General features: G+C 50.4%; 1 protein-coding gene across 16 annotated transcripts in view; it reads right to left on the bottom strand.

Moving 5' to 3' along the window:
• The window catches only part of UBR4 (ubiquitin protein ligase E3 component n-recognin 4), a 167,508-nt gene that overhangs the window by 49,734 nt on the left and 94,301 nt on the right, over positions 1–23,473 (bottom strand). For 6 of the 16 annotated variants that reach the window (XM_040422715.1, XM_040422731.1, XM_040422785.1 and 3 more), the window contains 22 exons: positions 23,203–23,342; positions 22,935–23,112; positions 22,251–22,355; positions 21,852–21,989; positions 20,978–21,146; positions 20,791–20,887; positions 20,597–20,704; positions 20,394–20,510; positions 19,628–19,837; positions 19,350–19,499; positions 18,582–18,809; positions 18,421–18,499; positions 18,003–18,218; positions 17,743–17,911; positions 17,492–17,636; positions 17,203–17,288; positions 16,997–17,084; positions 16,707–16,900; positions 15,681–15,920; positions 9,470–9,608; positions 7,616–7,741; positions 7,398–7,526 (listed from right to left, as the gene is read on the bottom strand). In XM_040422715.1, the coding sequence (XP_040278649.1) occupies positions 7,398–7,526; positions 7,616–7,741; positions 9,470–9,608; positions 15,681–15,920; positions 16,707–16,900; positions 16,997–17,084; positions 17,203–17,288; positions 17,492–17,636; positions 17,743–17,911; positions 18,003–18,218; positions 18,421–18,499; positions 18,582–18,809; positions 19,350–19,499; positions 19,628–19,837; positions 20,394–20,510; positions 20,597–20,704; positions 20,791–20,887; positions 20,978–21,146; positions 21,852–21,989; positions 22,251–22,355; positions 22,935–23,112; positions 23,203–23,342 (3,251 nt within the window). The remainder of the gene's footprint in view (positions 1–7,397; positions 7,527–7,615; positions 7,742–9,469; positions 9,609–15,680; positions 15,921–16,706; positions 16,901–16,996; positions 17,085–17,202; positions 17,289–17,491; positions 17,637–17,742; positions 17,912–18,002; positions 18,219–18,420; positions 18,500–18,581; positions 18,810–19,349; positions 19,500–19,627; positions 19,838–20,393; positions 20,511–20,596; positions 20,705–20,790; positions 20,888–20,977; positions 21,147–21,851; positions 21,990–22,250; positions 22,356–22,934; positions 23,113–23,202; positions 23,343–23,473) is intronic. The other 10 variants (XM_040422748.1, XM_040422800.1, XM_040422810.1 and 7 more) reach the window with 4 other exon arrangements.

Here is a 23,473-nt window from a genome sequence, read left to right as displayed (position 1 = left end):
ACTGGTTCCTTCCCCCCCCCCCCCCCGAGACTTCATGTGGCCAGGGATTTCTCTGGTCTTACATTTCACAGTGCCATTTTGTTCCAGTTTTTCTGAGGCTCGATTCTCCCCTCCTTTGTATTGGAAGAAGGTCTTTACGTTCCCCTCTCCTGGCCATTACCAAGGACCCCCTTCTCCCCCAGGGGTTGGCTGCTTTCTCAAAGGGTGTTTCTCTTTTCCCACCTGCCTTGCACTGGAAGAAGGCTTGCTCCCTTCCCATGGTGAGTCTTTGCTATTCTTTCTCTCAATCGTTCAGCCTCCAATTCTTCCCCTGGCCTTCACATGGTGTTTTCCACAGACAGGCCATGTTTTTGGTCTGAGACAATTTATAGAGTTTTTTCCTTGCTGGGTCCTCTTACTGGTTGGGTTCTTTTGCTTCCAGGCCTCATGGAATCGCCTTCCTTTTGCCGAGGGGTAGTGCACAGGGTCTTCCTTTAGCTTGTCTCCAGGAAGTTTTTTCCTTGGTTCAGGGCTGCTCCTGTCCTTTTCCTAGGCATTTTCTCTCCTGCCAGGTTCCCTTATGGTCTAATTTTTCTTGTTGGGTCTGTCCTCTTATAGAAGGATGCTCCAGGAGGAGGATCTATATGCAGAGCGCTAGGTCATTACCAACAGATGCCTTCCGGTTGTGCTGCTCTCCTATTTCTTCAGGGGGAGCCCTGGTTCTTCCAGACCCTTCCTCTGGCTCTCTAGTGCGCACTTGTTCAACTCTCGGTTCTTGCACAGGACATCTAACCATGCTCCCTTATCCTCTAGCTTCTTTATTTTTCCCAGCTCTGGTGGAGCTGGGCGTTTACCTTTGTCCTTTCTTGCATATGGCCTTTTACCCAGAGACTTGTCCTTAGGATCCTGGCGTCCCCAACATTTTTTTTTATTTGGACTCTTCCTGGTCCTGGAGCCTCTCTGCTCACTTCCTTAGTTTTTCTATCAACCATTTCATGCTATGGCCTCTCCTGGTCCTGTTGGGACACATGGGTCTCCTGCACCTGTGCGCCCATCTTTTTGCATGAGATTTGCTTCCCACCCTCAGGGACTGCTTTGGGACGTCCCATGGTGCTGTGTCTCCCAATGACATTAACGAAAAAATTGGATTTTTGTACTCACCGTAAAATCCCTTTCTCGTTAAATGGGGGAAACAGATCCCACCCTTGGTTTTCATTTCTCTGTCACCGGGCTGCTGTTCTTCCTTCCCCGATCCAGGACATGTTGGTTCTTTGCTTTTGTTTCTCTCTCCTACTGCTATTGGTACCAACTAGGGATGAGCGAACCCGAACTGTATAGTTCGGGTTCGTACCGAATTTTGGGGTGTCCGTGACACGGACCCGAACATTTTCGTAAAAGTCCGGGTTCGGTGTTCGGCGCTTTCTTGGCGCTTTTTGAAAGGCTGCAAAGCAGCCAATCAACAAGCGTCATACTACTTGCCCCAAGAGGCCATCACAGCCTTGCCTACTATTGGCATGGCTGTGATTGGCCATTTCACCATGTGACCCAGCCTCTATATAAGCTTGGGTCACGTTGCGCTGCACGTCACTCTGCTGATTGAAGCATAGGGAGAGGTTGCAGCTGCGACGTTAGGGCGAGATTAGGCAGATTAACTCCTCCAAAAGACTTCATTCTGTGATCGATCTGCAGCTGTGGATCATTGAAGTGCTAATATTGACTTGCTCACTTTTTTGAGGCTGCCCAGAGCGTTTTTAGATCACTTTTTTTCTGGGGTGATCGGCGGCCATTTTGTGACTTGTGGTGCGCCAGCACAAGCTATCACCAAGTGTATTTAACCATCAATAGTGTGGTTATTTTGTGCTATATCCTACATCAGCTGCAGGCTGAGCCTGGGTCACCGAAGTGCATTTAACCATCAACAGTCTGATTTTTTTTTGGCCATATACTACATTAGGTGCAGGCTGAGCCTGTGTCACCCAAGTGCATTTAACCATCAACAGTGTGGTTATTTTTTGGCCATATACTACATCAGGGGCAAGTTGAGCCTGTCACCCAGGGGCTAAAAAATAGACCTGACATTTCTATTCCACCAAATCTGTACTGTTTTAGCTGGTCAAGTTATTTGTAGTGACCGTAAAAGCACACTTTTTGTTCTGGGTTGAAAAACTATTCCCAAATTTGCCACTCAAAATAACTAGTTTCTGGTATATGAGGCCTACTTGAAATCTATCCCAAAAAGGATATCTTACATTGAAGGTGCTGATAGTGTCATTCAGAAAAACCTAAGACACACGCTAGCGTGCAGATAGAAGTCTGATTCTGTGATTAAACCTATACCTGTCACACAGCGCAAAAACAGGCCTCACATCTGTATTCAACCAAATCTGTACTGTTTTAGCTGGTCAAGTTATTTGTAGTGACCGTAAAAGCACTTTTTTTGTTCTGGGTTGAAAAACTATTCCCAAATTTGCCTCTCAAAATTGTGGTGAACGGGAACAATGAGGAAAACATCTAATAAAGGGACGTGGACATGGTCGTGGTGGTGTTAGTGGACCCTCTGGTGCTGGGAGAGGACGTGGCCGTTCTGCCACAGCCACACGTCCTAGTGAACCAACTACCTCAGGTCCCAGTAGCTGCCAGAATTTACAGGGATATTTGGTGGGGCCCAATGCCGTTCTAAGGATGGTAAGGCCTGAGCAGGTACAGGCATTAGTCAATTGGGTGGCCGACAGTGCATCCAGCACGTTCACATTATCTCCCACCCAGTCTTCTGCAGAAAGCGCACAGATGGCGCATGAAAACCAAGCCCATCAGTCTGTCACATCACCCCCATGCATATCAGGGAAACTGTCTGAGCCTCAAGTTATGCAGCAGTCTCTTATGCTGTTTGAAGACTCTGCTGCCAGGGTTTCCCAAGGGCATCCACCTAGCCCTTCCCCAGGGGTAGAAGAGATAGAATGCACTAACGCACAACCACTTATGTTTCCTGATGATGAGGACATGGGAATACCACCTCAGCACGTCTCTGATGATGACGAAACACAGGTGCCAACTGCTGCGTCTTTCTGCAGTGTGCAGACTGAACAGGAGGTCAGGGATCAAGACTGGGTGGAAGACGATGCAGGAATGAAGGTCGTGCCACTGACTTTCACAGTTCGGAGGAAGAGGAAGTGGTGAGACCGAGCCAACAGCGTAGCAAAAGAGGGAGCAGTGGGCAAAATCAGAACACCTGCCGCCAAGAGACTCCGCCTGCTACTGACCGCCGCCATCTGGGACCGAGCACCCCAAAGGCAGCTTCAAGGAGTTCCCTGGCATGGCACTTCTTCAAACAATGTGCTGACGACAAGACCCGAGTGGTTTGCACGCTGTGCCATCAGAGGCTGAAGCGAGGCATTAACGTTCTGAACCTTAGCACAACCTGCATGACCAGGCACCTGCATGCAAAGCATGAACTGCAGTGGAGTAAACACCTTAAAAACAAGGAAGTCACTCAGGCTCCCCCTGCTACCTCTTCTGCTGCTGCCGCCTCGGCCTCTTCTGCTGCTGCCGCCGCCTCGGCCTCTTCCTCTGCCTCTGGAGGAACGTTGGCACCTGCCGCCCAGCAAACATGGGATGTACCACCAACACCACCACCTGCGTCACCAAGCATCTCAAACATGTCACACGGCAGCGTTCAGCTCTCCATCTCACAAACATTTGAGAGAAAGCGTAAATTCCCACCTAGCCACCCTCGATCCCTGGCCCTGAATGCCAGCATTTCTAAACTACTGGCCTATGAAATGCTGTCATTTAGGTTGGTGGATACACAACAGCTTCAAACAGCTCATGTCACTTGCTGTCCCACAGTATGTTGTTCCCAGCCGCCACTACTTCTCCAAGAGAGCCGTGCCTTCCCTGCACAAACAAGTGTCTGATAAAATCAAGTGTGCACTGTGCAACGCCATCTGTGGCAAGGTCCACCTAACCACAGATACGTGGACCAGTAAGCACGGCCAGGGACGCTATATCTCCCTAACTGCACTCTGGGTAAATGTAGTGGCGGCTGGGCCCCAGGCGGAGAGCTGTTTGGCGCACGTCCTTCCGCCGCCAAGGATCGCAGGGCAGCATTCTTTGCCTCCTGTCTCCTCCTCCTCAGCTTCCTCCTCCTCTTCTTCCACCTGCTCATCCAGTCAGCCACACACCTTCATCACCAACTTCAGCACAGCCCGGGGTAAACGTCAGCAGGCCATTCTGAAACTCATATGTTTGGGGGACAGGCCCCACAACGCACAGGAGTTGTGGCGGGGTATAGAATAACAGACCGACGAGTGGTTGCTGCCGGTGAGCCTCAAGCCCGGCCTGGTGGTGTGCGATAATGGGCGAAATCTCGTTGCAGCTCTGGGACTAGCCGGTTTGACGCACATCCCTTGCCTGGCGCATGTGCCGAATTTGGTGGTGCAGAAGTTCATTCGCAACTACCCCGACATGTCAGAGCTGCTGCATAAAGTGCGGGCCGTCTGTTCGCGCTTCCGGCGTTCACACCCTGCCGCTGCTCGCCTGTCTGCGCTACAGCGTAACTTCGGCCTTCCCGCTCACCGCCTCATATGCGACGTACCCACCAGGTGGAACTCCACCTTGCATATGCTGGACAGACTGTGCGAGCAGCAGCAGGCCATAGTGGAGTTTCAGCTGCAGCACGCACGGGTCAGTCGCACTGCGCAACAGCACCACTTCACCACCAATGACTGGGCCTCCATGCGAGACCTGTGTGCCCTGTTGCGTTGTTTAGAGTACTCCACCAACATGGCCAGTGGCGATGACGCCGTTATCAGCGTTACAATACCACTTCTATGTCTCCTCGAGAAAACACTTAGGGCGATGATGGAAGAGGAGGTGGCCCAGGAGGAAGAGGAGGAAGAGGGGTCATTTTTAGCACTTTCAGGCCAGTCTCTTCGAAGTGACTCAGAGGGAGGTTTTTTGCAACAGCAGAGGCCAGGTACAAATGTGGCCAGACAGGGCCCACTACTGGAGGATGAGGAGGAGGTGGAGGAGGATGAGGATGAAGCATGTTCACAGCGGGGTGGCACCCAAAGCAGCTCGGGCCCATCACTGGTGCGTGGCTGGGGGGGAAACACAGGACGATGACAATACGCCTCCCACAGAGGACAGCTTGTCCTTACCTCTGGGCAGCCTGGCACACATGAGCGACTACATGCTGCAGTGCCTGCGCAACGACAGCAGAGTTGCCCACATTTTAACGTGTGAGGACTACTGGGTTGCCACCCTGCTGGATCCCCGGTACAAAGACAATGTGCCCACCTTACTTCCTACACTGGAGCGTGATAGGAAGATGCGCGAGTACAAGCGCACGTTGGTAGACGCGCTACTGAGAGCATTCCCAAATGTCACAGGGGAACCAGTGGAAGCCCAAGGCGAAGGCAGAGGAGGAGCAAGAGGTCGCCAACGCAGCTGTGTCACGGCCAGCTCCTCTGAGGGCAGGGTTAGCATGGCAGAGATGTGGAAAAGTTTTGTCACCACGCCACAGCTAACTGCACCACCACCTGATACGGAACGTGTTAGCAGGAGGCAACATTTCACTAACATGGTGGAACAGTACCTGTGCACACCCCTCCACGTACTGACTGATGGTTCGGCCCCATTCAACTTCTGGGTCTCCAAATTGTCCACGTGGCCAGAGCTAGCCTTTTATGCCTTGGAGGTGCTGGCCTGCCCGGCGGCCAGCGTTTTGTCTGAACGTGTATTCAGCACGGCAGGGGGCGTCATTACAGACAAACGCAGCCGCCTGTCTACAGCCAATGTGGACAAGCTGACGTTCATAAAAATGAACCAGGCATGGATCCCACAGGACCTGTCCATCCCTTGTGCAGATTAGATATTAACTACCTCCCCTTAACAATATATTATTCTACTCCAGGGCACTTCCTCATTCAATAGTATTTTTAATTTCATTTTACCATTATATTGCGGGGCAACCCAAAGTTGAATGAACCTCTCCTCTGTCTGGGTGCCGGGGCCTAAATGTGTGACAGTGGCCTGTTCCAGTGTTGGGTGACGTGAAGCCTGATTCTCTGCTATGACATGAAGACAGATTCTGCGCTGACATAAGGCCAGATTCTCTGTTACGGGACCTCTCTCCTCTGTCTGGGTGCCGGGGCCTAAATGTGTGACAGTGGCCTGTTCCAGTGGTGGGTGACGTGAAGCCTGATTCTCTGCTATGACATGAAGACTGATTCTGTGCTGACATAAGGCCAGATTCTCTGTTACGGGACCGCTCTCCTCTGTCTGGGTGCCGGGGCCTAAATGTGTGACAGTGGCCTGTTCCAGTGGTGGGTGACGTGAAGCCTGATTCTCTGCTATGACATGAAGACTGATTCTGTGCTGACATGAAGCCAGATTCTCTGTTCCGGGACCTCTCTCCTCTGCCTGGGTGCCTGGGCCTAAATATGTGACAGTGGCCTGTTCCAGTGGTGGGTGACGTGAAGCCTGATTCTCTGCTATGACATGAAGACAGATTCTGCGCTGACATAAGGCCAGATTCTCTGTTACGGGACCTCTCTCCTCTGTCTGGGTGCCTGGGCCTAAATATGTGACAGTGGCCTCTTCCAGTGGTGGGTGACATGAAGCCAGATTCTCTGCTATGGCATGAAGAGGCTGATTCTCTGCTGACATGAAGCCAGATTCTTTGCTATAGCATGAAGAGGCTGATTCTCTGCTGACGTGAAGCCAGATTCTCTGCTATGGGACCTCTGTCCAATTGATATTGGGTCATTTTTATTTTTTATTTTAATTCATTTCCCTATCCACATTTGTTTGCAGGGGATTTACCTACATGTTGCTGCCTTTTGCAGCCCTCTAGCTCTTTCCTGGGCTGTTTTACAGCCTTTTTAGTGCCCAAAAGTTCAGGTCCCCATTGACTTCAATGGGGTTCGGGACGAAGTTCGGGTCGAGTTCGGATCCCGAACCCGAACATTTCCGGGAAGTTCGGCCGAACTTCTCGAACCCGAACATCCAGGTGTTCGCTCAACTCTAGTACCAACTGATTAGCCTAGTGTCTGTGAAGAGGGTGTAGCCCACCTGGGCAGAACCAACCTTTTTCATAGCTAGTGTCGCCTCCTAGTGGTAGCTGGGTGTATACCCATGGTGCGGTGTCTCACAATGAATTGAACAAAAAAGGGATTTTACGTTAAGTACAAAAATCACTTTTTTTTTTTTAACGGCCATGACACGTCTGTTTTAAGACCAATGGTAGTATCTTGTCCGTTTTTCACTGACCGACTGCCCCAATACAATTGAATATAATTTTTTTAATAAAATGTAGATTATTAGTACAATGTCCATTTCTCAGAAAGGCATCAGTGAAAAAATGGACAGTTTTTTTTTACACTCGTGTGCTTGTAGCCTTAGTCTTAATAACTTACCTGAATGATCTTAGAAAGTTCATCAAAAGAGTTCTTGCAGTCCCCACAGTATTCCTGAGCCAGCTGCAAGATGTACCGATTCACGCTGGCGGAGGTTGAGCTTATTCCTCCAGCATTGGCAGAATCATCCTGTACAGGGAATACATTAAAAGTGATGCCATATGACAGAAGACGATTTAGAACGGCAATTACCATGGGAAATAAGTGCCGTTGTCTACCTGTGGTTTCTCAGGTGCGGCTTCATTAACTTTCCATAGAAGGTTTTCGAGCTGTGGTCGGTGACCCATTAGCTGGTGATAGACTCTGTCCGCTTTGTCCAGCAGAGTGTTAATGTTGGTGACGGCCTAAAAATGAGACGTTGACAGTCATGACCTTTTTGTGCCTTTATTCCAAGAAAAAGCATTTTCTGAAGTTATAGAGCAAGACACAAAAGGTATTTCGGCATAAAATCAGGTGCAAGGAAACACAGTCTTGTATACTGTACATCCTCTAACAGGAGCAGAGTTACATGTATGACGCTTTACATTTGTGTCAACAGCATAGGAAGTGGTGATCACTAAAGTCATGGCTCTTCCTCATACTGACTCGTTGTTTGCCATCAGTAGATCATGTTTACACAGCACGATCAGCTGCCGGAAAACAACAATTTGTGTGTGTGTGCACAAACTATCGGATTACCCGATGAACGAGCAATTCACTAGTTCATCGGGTAATCGGCAGTACATTTACATGAACGCTCGTTAGCGATTATCTTTAGGATTCTCGGCCGTGTAAAAGGCCCTTGAGAGAAGAATTTAAAAGGGTTATCCCATGATTAATCAATAAAAACCAGGCGTCATATAGCTCATGACACTCTTTTTAATGAAGCTAGAACCAGCCCTGCACCTCACATAGATCCAAAGCTCTCCCCTATTCACGGCTTCAATTGCTCTGCTAAATTAATTTAATTTGAAGGAGATTTCCTTTCTGTTGCAGCTCTGGGGGCGCGTCATTTCCGCTGCTCTTTCCCTATCTGGGGGCTGTCCTTTCTCAGGGTGCATGACCTTACTGCTGCAGCTCTCTTCCTATCACTGCATGTCCTGCAGCTCTATAACTGTCACAGCTTCTGACAGAAGATAGGGCTGGTGACAGTTGTAGGATGGAACTGAGCATATGCGTCCACCTCAGCAAGGTGGACAGAGAAATAAGGAAAAGAACAAAGATTTTACTAAATTTTTAATTACACGCTATTACAAAAGCATTCAGATCCAAGTGATGCTTTGAAAAATGCAAAACATGAGACAACCCCTTTAAACAGAACCTGTAACTAGTGAACTTGTGTTTTCAAGGTCAGCTTACAAGGTTTGGGTAATATAAGAATTCTGTTATGGATTCGGCTACCACGTACCATGGTCCTGGTAGCGTAATCCATAACGGAACTCTTTGATAACCCGAATCTTGTATGCCAAATTTGAAAACACAAGTTCGCTCATCCCTACCTGTAAACTCTGACATGTCTGTTTTAGTAACTCCTTGCATTTCCCATGTAATAATTCTGGAGCATCTATTCTTATGTCTCTATGAAGTGCCATTTCGTGTTTATTCCTACTAGAAGTTATGAATAAATTGCCAGCAGATTGCAATGGGTGTCACTAGTGTTGAGCGAACTTCTGTTTTAAGTTCGGCGTCTAAAGTTCGGCTTCCGGTTAGCGGAGAATCCTGATATGGATTCCGAATTCCGTTGTGGTCCGTGGTAGCGGAATCAATAATCGGTCACCAGTTGGGGGGGTGTTCCTGCACAGACAAACAGTCAGCACGGACTGGATAGTGTCGGACTGTGCAACAACACACATAAAACTGCAAAAAGCATCTGGACATTCATTGCAAACTGCCAGTAATTCATTCAGAATTTTTAAAAGGAATAATAAAAAAGTGGCATATCATAGAGTCATAAGAACAGATTCTACAGAATTGTTATTACACAGGGAATGCAAGTAGTTGCTAAAACAGACATGTCAGAGGAGGGTAGGGGTCCTCTTTATGTTTTACTCACATTCGACTAAACTCGCCTGATAACTGTTAAACAGTCTCACCTTCTTACGATCCTCTTCATTCTCAATAGGATCCACAGCACAGCAAGGTCTTGCATACAGCATGAAATCAAACCGAGCATACTTGCAAAATCCGCAAGCATTGCACAGGAATGGGTCCTTTTCATCATAGTTAATAGATCTATGAAACGAAAAAACAGAACACAAAATAATTCATGAAAAGGAGACTTTTGTATTACTTACCAGTAAAGTCTCTTTCTCGCTCTTCCTTGGGGGACACAGGAAACCATGGGTATAGCTCTGCTCTCTAGGAGGCGTGACACTAAGTGAAAGCTGTAAGCCCCTCCTCCATCAGCTATACCCTTCAGCCTGGAGAGAGAGACTACCAGTTGCGTGTCCAAGTAGTGAAAGATAACCACCAACCGGAAAAAAAGGAACTGTCAAGCCCCAACGGGGGCAACCAAGCCGGAACCACAACTGTAAACCCAAATGAAGGGCGGGTGCTGTGTCCCCCAAGGAAGAGCGAGAAAGAGACTTTACTGGTAAGTAATACAAAAGTCTCCTTTTCTCGCCCATATTCCTTGGGGGACACAGGAAACCATGGGACGTTCCAGAGCAGTCCCAGAAGGGAGGGACCAGAACAAATTAGACCAACACCGGAGGCATCAATCAACTGCCGCCTGCAATACCAGACGGCCTAAAGCAGCGTCAGCCGACGCATGAGTATGCACCCTGTAGAACTTGGTGAAGGTGTGCAAGGAGGACCAAGTGGCCGCCTTGCAAATCTGCTCCGTAGAAGCCCGATTCCTCTGAGCCCAGGAAGCCCCGACCGCTCTAGTGGAGTGAGCGGTAACACCGAGGGGCGGAACCTTGCCCTTGGCGAGGTAAGCCTCAGTAACAGCCATCTTGACAAAACGGGCGATAGCAACTTTGGATGCCGCCATCCCTCTGCGCGACCCCTCCGAAACCACAAAGAGCGAGTCAGTACGCCTGAAAGAGCTGGTTACCTCCAGGTAAACCTTGAGCGCCCTGACAACGTCCAGGCGATGAAGCTCCCTCTCCCTAGGGTGGGAAGGGGAAGGACACAAAGAGGGGAGAACGATGTCCTCGTTCAGATGAAAGGCGGAGACCACCTTAGGAAGGAAGGAAGGGACCGGACGAAGGACCACCTTGTCCTGGTGGAACACTAGGAAAGGTTCCAGACAGGAGAGTGCAGCCAATTCGGACACCCTCCGAAGAGAGGTGACGGCCACAAGGAAAATAACCTTGCAGGACAAAAGTCGCAAGGAAACCGTCCGCAGAGGCTCGAAAGGAGAAGCCTGGAGCGCTGAGAGAACCAGGTTCAGGTCCCAGGGCGGTACCGGAGGGCGGTACGGGGGAACCGCGTGAGCCACGCCCTGAAGGAAGGTCTTGACAGGACCAAGGGGGGCCAGTGGGCGCTGAAACAAAATGGACAGCGCAGACACCTGACCCTTCAAAGAACTAAGACCCAGACCCTGGGCGAGTCCGCTCTGCAGGAAGGACAAAACAGTGGGGAGAAAAAAGCGGAGCGGAGGAATCCCCAGATCGGCACAGAACCCCAAATAGGTCCTCCAGGTCCTATAATAGATCCTAGAAGAGGACGGCTTGCGGGCACGGATCATGGTGCGGACGACGTCCGCAGAAAAACCCCTACGTGTCAAGACGGTGGTCTCAACAACCACGCCGTCAAACGTAGGGACCTTAAACGCGGGTGGAAGATCGGTCCCTGAGAGAGAAGATCTTCCCTGGCGGGCAGCGGCCAGGGCGCGTCTGCCAGGAGCAGCATGAGGTCGGCATACCAAGACCGGCGGGGCCAGTCCGGAGCGACCAGAATCACCGAGACGCCCTCCGCCGCGATCTTCCGAAGGACCTTGGGCAGGAGTGGGATGGGAGGGAATATGTACGGACGCGCGAAGCCTCGCCAAGGACGAACGAGGGCGTCGGCTCCGCAAGCTCCCGGATCCCTGGCCCTGGACAGATAGGCGGGGACCTTGTGATTGAACTTGGAGGCCATGAGGTCCACGTCCGGCATGCCCCAACGAAGGCAAATGGCCTCGAATACCTCCGGGTGAAGAGACCACTCGCCGGGGTCGACAGTGGTGCGACTGAGGAAGTCCGCCGCCCAATTGTCCACCCCTGGAATAAAAATTGCCGATAGAGCCGGGACGTGGGTTTCCGCCCAACGGAGAATGCTGGTGACCTCCCGCATCGCTGCAGCGCTGCGAGTGCCCCCCTGGTGGTTTATGTATGCCACGGCCGTGGCATTGTCCGATTGCACACGAACTGGATGACCCTTCAGCAGATGAGTCCAGTGTCGCAGAGACAGAAGGGCCGCTCTCAGCTCCAGGACATTGATCGAGAGTTTGGACTCCGATGGAGACCAAATGCCCTGGACGGATCGGGGAGGAAACACGCCTCCCCAGCCCAAGAGACTGGCATCGGTTGTAACCACCAACCAGTTGAGCGGCAGAAAAGACCTGCCCAGAAGAGGGGACTGTAACCACCAGCGGAGAGATGACCGCACCGGAGGCGATAGATGGAAGGGATGATCCAGAGACTGCGGCGATTTGTCCCAGGAGGAGAGGATCGCCCGTTGGAGAGGGCGGGAGTGAAACTGCGCAAATGGGATCGCCTCGAAGCAGGCAACCATCTGCCCCAAGACCCGCATGCAGAAGCGGAAGAACGGTCGACGGTGGAGAAGGAGACCCCGAATCGCCCGGCGGAGGGTCAATCGTTTTTCCGAGGGAAGACGTACCTCCGCCGCTCCCGTGTCTAAAAGCATTCCCAGGAAGACCAGTTGTCTGGAGGGGGGAAGGGAGGACTTGGGGAAGTTGATGACCCAACCGAACCTCGCCAGAGTCTCTAGAGTGAGATCCACGCTGGCAACCGCTTGAGAAAGGGACGGAGCCTTGATGAGGATATCGTCCAAGTACGGTAGCAGAAAAACACCCCTGGAACGGAGTAAGGCCAAAACCGGGGCCAGGACCTTGGTGAACACCCGGGGGGCTGTTGCCAGCCCAAAGGGAAGGGCGACAAATTGGAAGTGGAGGTCCCCCACGGCGAATCGGAGGAAGCGATGGTGACACCGGGCTACCGGAACATGGAGGTAGGCATCCTGTATATCGATGGAAGACATGAAGTCTCCCCGCTCCAGGGAAGCCACCGCGGAACGGAGGGACTCCATCCGAAACCGTCGAAGGAGGAGAAAACGGTTGAGCTTTTTGAGGTCCAAAATGGGCCGCACCGAACCTCCCTTCTTGGGAACTACAAAGAGGTTCGAATAGAACCCTTGGAACCTTTCCTCTAGAGGAACGGGGGTAATCACCCCTCTGTCCAGTAAGGCTTGAACGGCCGCGGAGAACGCAGCCGCGCTTTTCGGGTCCCGCGGCGGGCGGGAGCGAAAGAACCGATCTGGAGGGAAGGACGCGAATTCGATTTTGTATCCGGAGGACACAATTTCGAGAGCCCAGGCGTCGGAGACGTGAGCCATCCAGACGTCCCTGAAAAGGAGGAGCCGGCCCCCCACCCGGGTGGGTGGGGGCGCGCCTTCAGGCAGAGGACTGCTTTGCTGCGGGTGTGCGGGCAGCCTGCGGCCTGCGCCAGGAGGGCTGCGCCCGAAAAAACGGCTTCCTACGCTTATCCTGGGGAGGGGCCGAAGCGGCAGCTGCGGGGGGAGCCCCAGAGTTCCTGCGGGAGGACCGAAAACGAGACGCACCGGGGCGTCCGCGGGGGGCGCCCCTGGCTTGGGGTTGAGGAAGATGGGTGCTTTTACCACCCGTGGCCTCCGAAATAAGCTCGTCTAGGCGGACCCCGAAAAGGCGGGAACCCGCAAACGGTAGCCCCGCCAAGGAACGTTTGGAGGCAGCGTCCGCTTTCCAAACCTTCAGCCAGAGCTCCCTCCTGACGGAAACCGCCAGGGCGGAGGAGCGTGCAATAAGGGCTCCCGCATCAAGGGAGGCCTCACAAACAAAATTCCCGGCCCGAATAATAAGCTGGGCCAAGGAACGTAGGTCCTGGATGGGGACGTCCGAGTCCAACTCCTGTTCCAGCTGCGCACCCCAAGCAGAGATTGCTTTACCTGCCCAAGCAGAGGCAAAAACCGGTCTGAGGGCAGAACCGGAGGCAGCAAAAATGCCCTTGGAAAGGGTCTCCATGCGACGGTCCTCCGCTGACTGAAGAGAGGACCCGTCGGGAACAGGGATGGCCGTGTTCTTTGACAAACGGGCCACAGGGGGGTCCACCTTGGGTGGGGACGACCAGGTGGCCACGACATCGGCCGGAAAAGGATAGCAAATGTCCAGCTTCTTGGGGTTGACAAAACGGGCGTCCGGGCGAGCCCAAGCCTTAGACACCACGGAGGAGAAATCAGAGTGGATTGGAAAAACTTTTGAGGCCTGCCTGGGTCTGATAAAGGAGACGCTAGCTGCGTCAGAGCTAGGAGGGTCATCTTGCACCTTAAAGGTGTCACGAATATCAGAGATGAGCTGACCCATCGCTGAGGCTAGCTTGGACGGCAGGGCCGAGTCCATTTCCAAATCTGAAACCGCCAATTCACCTTCAGAGAGCGAATCCTTTGGAGAGGAGAGGCTCGTCTGAGTGCGCACGCGTGGCGGGGAGAGGGAGGCATCCGAGGAGGAGGCTCGCTCTACTCTAAAACGCTTCTGAGAGTGCCTAGCTCGGGAAGGGTCACTAAGAGAGGGTGAACCCGCCGCAGCGGCAGAAGCGATGGACCCGGAGGGCGCGACAGTAAGAATGGCGTCCTGCGGGGTAGGCGGCCTGTCTATTAGGCGGCCCACGACCTGAGTGAGGCTTTCCACGGCCTGGGACAGGGATCTAGCCCAGTCAGGCGGGTCAGAGGAAGCAGGGAGCGACACAGCGGGCGACTGAGGCTGCGGTGGAGCTCGGCATGCAGGACAGTGCGGATCAGACTGCCCCCGGGGAAAGGCTTCCCTACAAGCGGTACAGGCATGGTACCAAGGCTTGGCAGCTGCAGAAGGGTCTGACATGGTGGAAAAAAAGTTGCACTTAAAGTGGGAGACCCCAGGTGAAAAAACGGGGATCACACCCAAGTAACAGTACTGGTGGCACGGATGGGGTTAACAGTCCTACCAGACCCAGATGATGCAAGCGGCAGACAGCAAGGGCAGCAGACTGAAGGGAGGCTGTGGAGGAGAGGCGGCAGGCACAGAGGTGAATAGCTTCAGGATCGGACGGCAGAGAGAGAGCTCCACGCAGCACCTGAGATGTGGAGCCCGACGAACCAGGAAGTAGCGGAGCGCATGTAGAAAGCTCCGCCCCCCCCCCTTGCCGCGCTGAAGGAGAAGCAGAGCCGCACGCGCGCGCGGCAAAATGATTTAACCCCCTAGGTAGATGAAGTGCCGGCCATGAAAAGGTGCCGTTCGCGCCAAGTAAGCGGCCCCCGCCTGAACTCCTCATACAGCCGTCCCCCTGACTGCCCTGCCGTTGAAGATGGTAGCCACCCCCCTAAGAACCAGCTTGTCCTGGGTCTGCAACACCAGAACGAAGTCCCCCCCCAAATGATGGCCGGTAAAGTTGCCGGCCCCGATATGCCCATGGGGAAGGGGAGGGAAGGGGGGGGGGGGGGGGGGAGATGGCACGGAGAGATGTAGCAGCGGTGGGAGGGAGGGAAGGGGAGGCTGGAGCAGCCACTCTCACCATACGCTGTCTTCGCCCTCAATCCATCCAGCAGGGTCGCCCCTTCAGCCACTGGCACCGCAGTGGCAGGAAGCCGGGGGAGGGACTTGGCGTGCGGGCGACCCTTGAGCTGGCGGGACGCAGGGGAGCGAGGCTGCCCTGGTCCACCTTGTCTTCTGTGGGGGAGGCGGCAGTGCGGTATTACCGGCACTGGCGCGACTCAACCCCGGGAGAAAACAGAGGGGTCTAGTGCGCCTCTGTTGTCCCTGTAAGTAGAAAAAAAACGAATTAAAAACAACAAATAACGCAAAAATAAAAAATTATAGGAAAACAACCCTGCCTAAGCAGGGAGTGTCTTGCCTCCTTGGACACTAAGCAAAAACTGGTAGTCTCTCTCTCCAGGCTGAAGGGTATAGCTAATGGAGGAGGGGCTTACAGCTTTCACTTAGTGTCACGCCTCCTAGAGAGCAGAGCTATACCCATGGTTTCCTGTGTCCCCCAAGGAATATGGGCGAGAAAATATAATAAAAACAGCCACCACCATCCATGTGTGTATGAAGAAAGACTGTATTCTAACCTGCACTTGTGACACTGGTACACATTTTCTCCACAGTTCCCGCATACTCCGGGGTTGGCTGGTACGGAGGCACTACAACGAGGACACTGGAGAGTTTCGGAAGAAGCCTGGTAGTTTTCATAGAAGTCAGCAAACTCAATCATTAAGTTTGAAGCAACGATTGGAAGTGGGAGGTCAATCTTCACCTCCGTCTGTCCTGGGGTCAGCTGCACCTTTTTGGCTTTGTGCCAGCGTGCTGGTCTAGAGCAGAAGACGAGAGCAACGAATGGAATGGTTAATAAAATAACAATGTCTGGAAACCCTGCTCACCTGATATGGGACATAGTCAGATGCCAAATTGGAAATCTTCTGATAATTCGCAATAGGCTAAAGAAGTTGTGCAGTTTCTAGATGTCCCTGCTGAGGTCGGGGAGCTGATGGCAATATGGTGCCATGCAGCATCCAATACTCTGGAATTTACATCATAGTGGCAAGTCATTGTTTCTAGGCATTTCAAAATTTTTGTAAACGGGTTGGCCAATCTCATACATTGGTAGAATATTGCTAGTATGCCACCAATGTCTGAAAGGTGCAGGTCCCCACACCTATCTCTAGAACGGAGCCCGAAAAGTGAAGGAGAGCAGACCATGCATGCAGTGCCGCCCTCCATTTATTTCTACAGGAGTGCCAAAAGTAGAGACGTGAGCGCCGCTATTTTCAGAAGTTAACTAGAAATGAATGGGAAGAACACAGCGAAAGCGCAGCCACCGCTCAAGTTACTTCTACGGGGCTGACAGTATTAGCTGAATCAGCACTCGGCTATTTTATGCAGTCCTTCACCTTGCGGGATCCGTTCTAGACATAGGTGCGGGTCCGAGGTGGGAACAGCACCTATCAGACATTGGTAGCATATGCTAGCGATATGCCATCAATTTATGAGAGGAGTTTGTCTGCCCTATTTATGTATGACACCCTCCCGCACACTCCCCCCCCAGTTTAACAATGAGCTGCACAATGGCAGCTCCTCGTCCATTTTCAGGTTCTCACTTGTTCTTCAGCTCCACAATGGCTTGCACGGTGCGATTGTTGTAGTACAGATTAATGGTTCGGACCATTTTGGTCCGTTTTAGGTCTCCAATCTTCACGGTCACTTTGCTGATGGTGTGGCTGCCTATAAGTTTGACCACTTGCTGTGTAGTAGTGTAGCGTGTGTCGACTTTAATGGAAGAAAGCTTGATGTTCTGTCCAAAAAAAAAATATATAAAATCTTAATCAATGAGGAAGAGACTTTTACCCCATCATAAATTGCTGTAACAGCCCTCCAGACTGGAACTTACACACAATGGGACTTCGGGGTTGTTGCAGACTAGACATGGGTCGCTTTCAAGATAGTATCCATCAAACTCCACCAAACCAGAAAGCGTGCTGAAGAAAGATAAGCGGAAAAATGATAGAACAGGAAGTGTTCATACAACATTCATAGAAAAGTAAACGAATTGGGAATAATCAGAATAATCCATTGTCTGGGAAGACAATCACTTACTTGTAGATGTTGGAGTTAGGATGATTGGTCAGGATGTGGTTTTGAGTTCGCAGAATCTCCACAGCTTTTTGTGAATATTCTTTAAACTTTGGAACAAGAAACAAGAATTTTTAATTACTCATGAGATGCTTGATTAGCTCAGTGTCTGCAGCATGGGTATTGCTGGTGGGAGACATTCAATTTTTCTTTTAGTGTCGCCTCCTAGTGGCAGCAGTTTTACTGACACTGACTGTGTCCCCCCACCATTGGCACATGCGAGAAAAGCATCTGGTTGACAAACAGTACTCACTTTCTTTTCTGTCTGAGGAGTCTTCAGAGAGAAGTATCCAAGGAGATCAACGAACTGAGCAGCTTTGCGTCCATAGGCTGGGAGCTCCGGCCAAATTGACCACATGAGGTCCAGGAGAAGCTCCTGCTGGGCCTTGTTAGAATTCCTGAGTGAAGGAAATTAGTAACTTAAATAGTGAGAAAGAAAATGAACAAGAGAACAAGATGGATCAGGATTTTTTTTTTACAAGCCATTATGATGGCTCTCCTAACCTGTAGATGTGCAGCGCCAAGCAATGAGCCTGCCAGCGGACTGAAGAGGCATTGGACTCCAGAAGGAAGCAGCGCAGGAACTGGATCAGAGTTTCTTTGTCTGCAAATTTATTCAGCTGGTTGACGAGTGCAGTGCAGAGCTGTTCCTCTTGAGAACTGGACCCCTCGCCTGGAAGATACCATGAAATAGAAACTAAAATGTGTGGTCCAGTCATTATCAGAAGGTATGACCACGGTGTTATATTGTACTGGAGTCTTACCTTCCTTGTCCTTCTCTTTGTCTTCCTTCTTACTCTTCTTGGTAGAGGACTTACTCTGAGATCCTGGCTGCCCAGAGCTTGATGATGGAACAGTAGATCCAGAAGACGTGGAAAGGACTTTGCTGCCACATAGAGCACAAGACAGGAGCTGGAGAAGGACTGGAGACACTCCTTCATCCACCAAAAAGCTGACCTGAAGCAGGAAGTACAGGACCGCTAGAGAGACAAATATAAGGAGCAGATAGTGGACTGTTAAAGGATAAAAGCACAGCATAACGTATCCTATGCACCATGACGTGAATGGTGTACACTGCATTTATTTTTCTACATGAGGCTTAATTTCTCCAGATCTTCCCCACTAGATGTGTTAATAACCAGTCTATGCTACCAATAAAGCAACAACATCTGACTTGCTTACAGTCATCTTTGATGCAGAATTTCTGCCAGTTCACAGTTCGCTGGGATGCAATCTCCGCACAGGCTTTCAGGTGCTCCATCTAAAACAAACAGCTTAATTAACACCATGCGGCATTCAGTATTGCAGCCCCAGAAATGCACACTGGTCTTCATCCTTCTTACCAGATTGATCAGAGTGTCATACTGCAGGGCAGATCCAGAGCTAGCCGTCACCACACTTGCACGCAAGAAAATCCCGTGCTCCTCCAGCAACTTCTTGATGCCTCGGACGTGGGAATCAAGTGTGTGAAGGTCTCGGAGCTGTCTGTATTTTTCCTTTGAGCCACAGATGAACAGAAGAAGTTTCCGCACTTGGCGGCGCACAAATGGTGTCTGCTGAATCATCAGATACTGAACAAAGAGGAATAAATTTATGATAGATTCTAATTAACACCCAATATCCATGTACTTGATGCAGATTTATAGAGGCTTAAAGGGGTTCTGCACTTTGTTTAAACTGATGATCTATCCTCTGGATAGATCATCAACTTCTGATCGGCATGGGTCCGACACCCGGGACCCCCGCCGATCAGCTGTTTGAGAAGGCAGCAGCGCCGCGGCCTTCTCACTGTTTACCGCTGGCCGAGTGACGTCACGACTTGTATCAACTGGCCTGGGCGGGGCTAAGCTCTATTCAAGGGAACAGAGCTTAGCCGCGCCCAGGCCAGCGATACTAGTCGTGACGTCACTGGGCCTGCGGTAAACAGTGATAAGGCCGCGGCGCTGTCTTCTCAAACAGCTGATCGGCGGGGGTCCCGGGTGTCAGACCCCCGCCGATCAGATGCTGATGATCTATCCAGAGGTTGGCTTTACACATAAGTGCAATGTACAGCAGAAAGAAATTCTACTACAGGGTTTTTAATGGGGAGTTGCACCTCTTCATCTACACACCTCAGAAAGGAAGTAGAACCAAGAATGATCAAACACGGGTGGCGGGATTCGAGAATTGGTGTCAGCAATTTTCTTAATCTGGTAAGGTAGTCGGAGAACCATTTCTGTCAGCAGCTGAGTGTAGGCCTGGAAGACATCTGCAGCATGACCCTAAGAGGGGAGAACAGAGTCAGAGCACATCCCCAATAACACTTGCTTGCAACCTCCAGATCCTACATGAAGACAGAAGGTGCGTCTATCTCTGGGTTGCAGATCGCCATCAGCAGCTTGCTACTGACCTTGACATACTGGCGCAGGAAGAAGGGGCTCATATCTGGTGGAGACGCAGTTGTGTGAGGTTTTAGCAGCTGACTGGCAGCCACAGGCTCCTCATCACTCTGCTGGCTTTTCCAGTAGTCCAGGAGAGACTTCAGGACATGGAGACAGTAATCAACGGCTCCAGAACTTAGAAGAGCGGTTGCTGTTGCACTAGAAATCAGAGAGGATGACTGGGGGAAAAAAAAAGATGGGATTTTTTTTTTTTTTTTATTTATTAATACTTGTTTTATATAAGGTAATCAGAGATTTATATATGGCAGGTTCATTGAGAGCATATTAATCTACTATAAGTGGAGAGGTTCTAGAACAGGGTTTCTTCATGTCCTAAGCAAATAAATCACAACAAAGTACCATCAAGGCGATGACCATAATACAATGTACGTTTTAAAAGCACTGCATGATGAGCATGTAAAGTTGGTCATACACTGTAATACATAGCTGCTGTCTGTATGTTGGTTTAGTCAGCAGCTGCCCCCCCCTAAACACATGCATGCTCGGTTAAGCGTGCATGTGTTCTGAATGAGAAGCCGCTGACAAAGATATCTAGCACATTAGATAGTTGATTAGTCTCACAGAAAATAGCGTGTATGGTCAGACTTATTAACCACAATACAGACTAAATACGCCTCTAAAAATCAGACTTGCTTAAATGTGTTGCCTTGATGGTCCTTACAATCACTAGCATTGGATATAATAGTGTTAGCCGCCAAGTAACATCCCACACACCTCACAGATGGATGATTTTGAACCCGACTTCGTCCTTGACATGAATACACTCAGAAGTCTCATGACCACGAGATGGACCTCATTTAGGGGGGTGCGCTCGTTCTTCTTAGATACATCCTAGAGGACATTAATGGGGAGGATTATTACAAATGCAAATCAAGCATCACATCCTATTCATCTAATCAATTAAATCTCATTGGTACCTTTTTATCTAAACCTAATTCTGCAATCAGCTGGGACAGGAGGTTATCTAAGGCTCCTTTGTCCTTCTCATCCTCTCCATCTAGATCAGCAGTCAGCATCAATACCACCTGGAAAGAAAAAGGAGACCAGATGTCAACACAAGCACCAAGAGAAAAAGTCACTAAGAGAATAGGAGTTGACCAGTGCTTTATACCTGCATGTACGGAATGGCCCGGACTCCTCCTACAGTATGGAGACTAGGCATAGACTGGAGGAGGCGCTCCAGAAGCATGAGACGCACCATATGAAGTCTAAATGGAAAGACAAGTTCAGTTGAGGGTGTTGATACAGATTGTAATCCATCAGCTTACTAAGAGGTGGTTTTGTAAAGCAATGCAGACCTGTTGCTAGTATGTGCATCGCCTTCTGTCTCCCCTTCTCCTTCTGAACCTTCACCTTCATGCTGTCCTGTGGCGGTGCTGATCGCTCCTGTGCTAGAACTTACACTTCCAGGTCCTGCAGGGTGACCCTCAACTGTCGTGTCCCCATATGCACTGCTCCGACCTGATACTGGATGAGAAAAGACAGATATATATATTAAAAAGATTTTGCAAAAAAAAAAAAAAAAAAATACTCAAACAACTCTATAATTTCACAAGAATAGGGGAAGAGCTAACCAACCAACCTAAACATTTCCTTCTTGGAGTCCCACAGGTAAGGCCATTTATAGCAAAGGTCAAAGTGATGAGGCTGTGTGCTTGCTGACTGCATACCTCTAAGAGAAAAGCCACACACGTTCCTTTGCGGCCAACACTACCTTTGGTTGCAGATCATGGGAATGTTTATGGCTGTTCCATGTCTCCCACTCTATCTTACGACGGTAAAGACTGGTTCTATAGGGCTCAGACTTTCTTAAATCTACCAGGATTCCAATGCTCTATGAAACCTTAGCCAAACACAAGTTTCACACACATCCTTGCAGCACATAATACACAGCATATATCAGGCGGGCTTATTATACCTGCAGCTCTTATTACCCTCATTACTCTTATGCCTTAAAGAGGTATTCCCATCACAGACAATGGGGGCATATCGCTAGGATATGTCCCCATTGTCTGATAGGTGGGGTCCCACCTCCGGGACCCGCACATAAAACGACCTTTCCCCGCTCCGTTCTCAGCATAGGTGCGGGTCCTAGCGATATGCCCCCAATGTCTGTGATGGGAAAACCCCTTTAACGCCTCATACCTATAAAACTTAATGTGACAGACGTACCACTATGCTCACCAGCCACCGAATCCACGGCACTGCCGCCACTCTCTGAGCCCACGCTACCTGCGTGGTCGGCTGGGGAGGTGCGCAGGGTGGAACCATCGGTTGCGGCCGTGCTGCCTTCATCATCCGATGCTGGAGCTATAAGCATGAGGAGAGCTGTTACAGGTAAAAACACAGTCTCTAACTACCGAGCCAGCAAAACACAGATCCCCCAGCTCCCACAACAAGAAGCAGAGCAGCTTTATTAGGGGCAAAGCAGTTTATTACCTTACATTACCCAATGCAAGCGTCAGCTGAATCACCACAGCAGCATTGGCCAGTTTTGTTCTATAACATTTACATGCAGTCTTAAAACCGTTTAGTGTTGTGTCCCCATGGGGTCGCATGCACTACCGTTACCTGATGCTGTGGTGTCTGACAGAGTTCCAGCATCCAAAGATGATGAGCTTGGTGCTTGTCCAGACAATCCCAAACTCTGGAGGCCCAGAGCACTGCTGCTGCTTCCTGGTGAGATAATCATGCGCCATACAGAGCGGTCAGTACGTGGTCAGCAGACCCAAGATTAAAGGGGTTTTCCAAGACTTAAACGCTGATAACCTATCCTCAGCATTTCACTCCTGAGACCTGAGCTCTGCAGTCTCTTCCTCGGCATGTAAGGTCACAACAATCAGACAGCCTTTCTGCAGCTCAGTCCTATTAAAGTGAAAGGGACTGAGCTGCAATTCCAAACACGGCGCTATACAATGTACGGCGCTATGGCTGATATACTACACTTCAAACAGCTGGCAGGTGTCAGACCCCCACCGACGTGATATTTATGACCTATGCTGAGGACAGGTCATCAATATTTAAGTCCTGAGTAGTGTTGAGCGAACTTGTGTTTTAAGTTCGGCGTCTAAAGTTCGGGTTATCGAAGAATCGCGTTATGGATCCCGCTACCACGGACCGGTCCGTGGTAGCGGCATCCATAACGCGATTCTTCGATAACCCGAACTTTAGACGCCGAACTTAAAACACAAGTTCGCTCAACACTAGTCCTGAGCAAACCCCTTTAACAGCACGCTGTATTAATCTTTAACTTACCCTGCTGATCTTGCTGAAGACTAAGAGCGATGGCTAACTCCACCATGGTTTCATCATCAGCATCTGGTGGAATGTCCAGCATTGGTGGGAAGCCCTCAGCTCCAGCTAGGAGAGCCTCTAATGGCGATGGGTTACCATTGTTGACGCTGTCTGCACTTTCCAGGACCATGGACTCGGACTGATAAAATAAGGGGCAATGGTACTCAGCTCTTCCTATTAAGCTATGTAACACTATGAATGTAAAAAGCAATGCTCAGTCAGTACACACAATTCTCACCACCATCTCAAAGTCTCCATGGTCAACCTCATTCTGCACTTGACTTTGCTGTCGGACGTGTTCTCCATTTGGTATTCCACAAGTCTGGATCTTATCCTCTGCTTCATCATCATCTTCGTCGTCCTTGTCTCCTTGGCCAGAAGCACATTGATTAAAACCTTATTCACTAGCACCCAACTAAACAACATGGCTGCCTTGCATGTGACACCACTATAACCAACACAATAAAAGGAGACCCTTCCTAGCCAAGGGTGATAGAAAC

Source organism: Bufo bufo, chromosome 1 (assembly GCF_905171765.1).
Source record: "Bufo bufo chromosome 1, aBufBuf1.1, whole genome shotgun sequence".
In the NCBI taxonomy this organism is placed as follows: domain Eukaryota; kingdom Metazoa; phylum Chordata; class Amphibia; order Anura; family Bufonidae; genus Bufo; species Bufo bufo.
Note: the sequence above shows the minus strand (reverse complement) of the source record. Positions and strands in the feature narration are given on the sequence as shown.